Source organism: Phalaenopsis equestris, unplaced genomic scaffold, assembly GCF_001263595.1.
Source record: "Phalaenopsis equestris unplaced genomic scaffold, ASM126359v1 Scaffold000600, whole genome shotgun sequence".
Classification (NCBI taxonomy): Eukaryota; Viridiplantae; Streptophyta; class Magnoliopsida; order Asparagales; family Orchidaceae; genus Phalaenopsis; species Phalaenopsis equestris.
The window spans coordinates 546,514-548,433 of NW_018165040.1; the positions used below are offsets into that span (position 1 = coordinate 546,514).

The following is a 1,920-nucleotide window of genomic DNA, read 5'->3' on the forward strand; positions in this document are numbered from 1 at the left end:
TATATATATATATATATATAAATTCGGTGAGTGGTATTTCGAGCCAAAACAAAGCGAACACGAACGAACACATCTTAGTTCGTGTTCAGCTCGTTAATTTATTGAACGAAATTAACAAGTCAAAGACGAGTTTCTTAAAAAGCCGAACAGAGATGTTCGCGAACAACGAGCCGGTTCTAAGGAAATTAATGTAAATCTTACTTTAGAAAAATATGCTGGTGGTTACGGCTAATAATAAAAACGGGGGGAAAAAAAAGGGAATTTTGCTTCGATTCTCACGAGCAGCCAGTAGGAGTGGCCTGGAACCCAAGCAAGTCACCCGTCTCCAAAAGCTAGAGAGTTTTGGCTACCCTCCGATCGCTGGGCGCCACCGGTGTGATGCCCTTTATCCTGCATCCGCCATTGTTGAAGGTTATCTCCGGTGATGGGCTGCGGCTTATCCTCGCTGAGCATGTCGGAAGGTGGGCTCTCATAAATTTTGGCTTCCTATTTTCGATTGGATCGCATGCCCTAGCTATGGCTTTCTATCTACGTATTGACTGCTGCGAGCTTGTGATTCTTTTTATCTGTTCTATGTTGCGTGAGATTCTGGGGGACCTTGTTTTATCGTTCTTGATTGCACGTATGTTCATCGAATTGGTGTTGGCTGTTAAATTATTATATATTGGTTTTTGCGTAATTCGAGGGTTCAGGAGATCATCTTCTATGAATATGGAAGAATTTTACTGAATGAATTGGAAGAAGTGGCAAGGAAGCTAATTGCCTTGGAATTGTTGCAATCCTTTTAATAATCAACTTCAAATTGATATGGAACATGTCTAAGTCATTGCGTTTCGGGGAAGAGGAGAAAAAACTGAAATTTTACTTGTTGGATTATGTTTTTCACCGTTGAGTTCAATGGAAATTCTGGCAAAAGCTATCTTAATGTATTTCCGTGGTTAATGCTACTTTTGAATGTTTCTAAGTATCGGGATATTGCCAATGCTTTTTATAATGGATCTCTGGACTATCCTTATAATTTAGGAGTGTCATTAACATCATCATTAGCTTTATGTGAACTCTTCCATGAGGCTATTGCTGTGAATATGCATATTAGCCAACACTATTTCACTCCACATGAGTGTCACATATGAGATGCAAACAAAGACCCTGCTAGTAGGGTCTTGGAGGAGATGATGTGGAGGCTTATTGAGATGCAATCCAAGACCCTATCAGCAGATCAATTTAGAAACTGTAACCAAGGGTTGACCGTAGATTCGTTGGCTAAAAGGAAAAGAGATCCGATGACAGGAACATGATCAGGAAAGCATTCACCATCAAGAATCCCTTCCTAGGGCTCTGATGGGAGCTAGATTAGAGATTTTCGATGAAGGAGGTTATGCCGAAACATGGAGAAGAGGTTATGCCGAAACATGGAGAAGAGGTTATGCAAGGGGTGTGGAGGAGCACAAAGAAGGAAGGAGAAAAGCTTGAATGGAGTGTGACTTTGATTGAAGGAGAGAGTTTTACCCTAGATACATGGGGGAAAACAATGGAGGGAGAGAAAATTGGATGGAGATGCTAGGGTTAGGAAATTAAAGATGTAGATCTTGGATTGGGAAGACACACATGGGTAGGTATACAGGGTGGAGCAATACTTCACGGTGAATGGGCTGATCGAGGAGGTGAAGATCATGACGATAGGATTGTCGGCACAAAAAAGGAGAAAGTTATGTTTGGGGGTCGCCCGTAAGAAGCTGTCGGCAGCCGGAATCAAAATCCCGTCACCCGCTTCGGAAGGGCTTTTTAATTTACGTATATATATATATAATTTTAGAAAAATATGAAATCAAACTGACCTCATATTTTTCACAGTTTAAAGAAAGAGCGCTCTACCTCAAATCCTGTATCTATCCCGAGGGATAAACACAAGACTTGAGG

At 41.1% G+C, this 1,920-nt stretch overlaps 1 protein-coding gene across 1 annotated transcript in view; it reads left to right on the plus strand.

Moving 5' to 3' along the window:
• Positions 1 to 235: 235 nt before the first annotated feature.
• The window catches only part of LOC110029689 (ubiquitin domain-containing protein 2-like), a 27,806-nt gene continuing 26,121 nt past the window's right edge, over positions 236 to 1,920 (plus strand). The window contains exon 1 of the mRNA XM_020732101.1: positions 236 to 461. Within this exon, the coding sequence (XP_020587760.1) occupies positions 425 to 461 (37 nt within the window). The 5' untranslated portion in view covers positions 236 to 424. The remainder of the gene's footprint in view (positions 462 to 1,920) is intronic.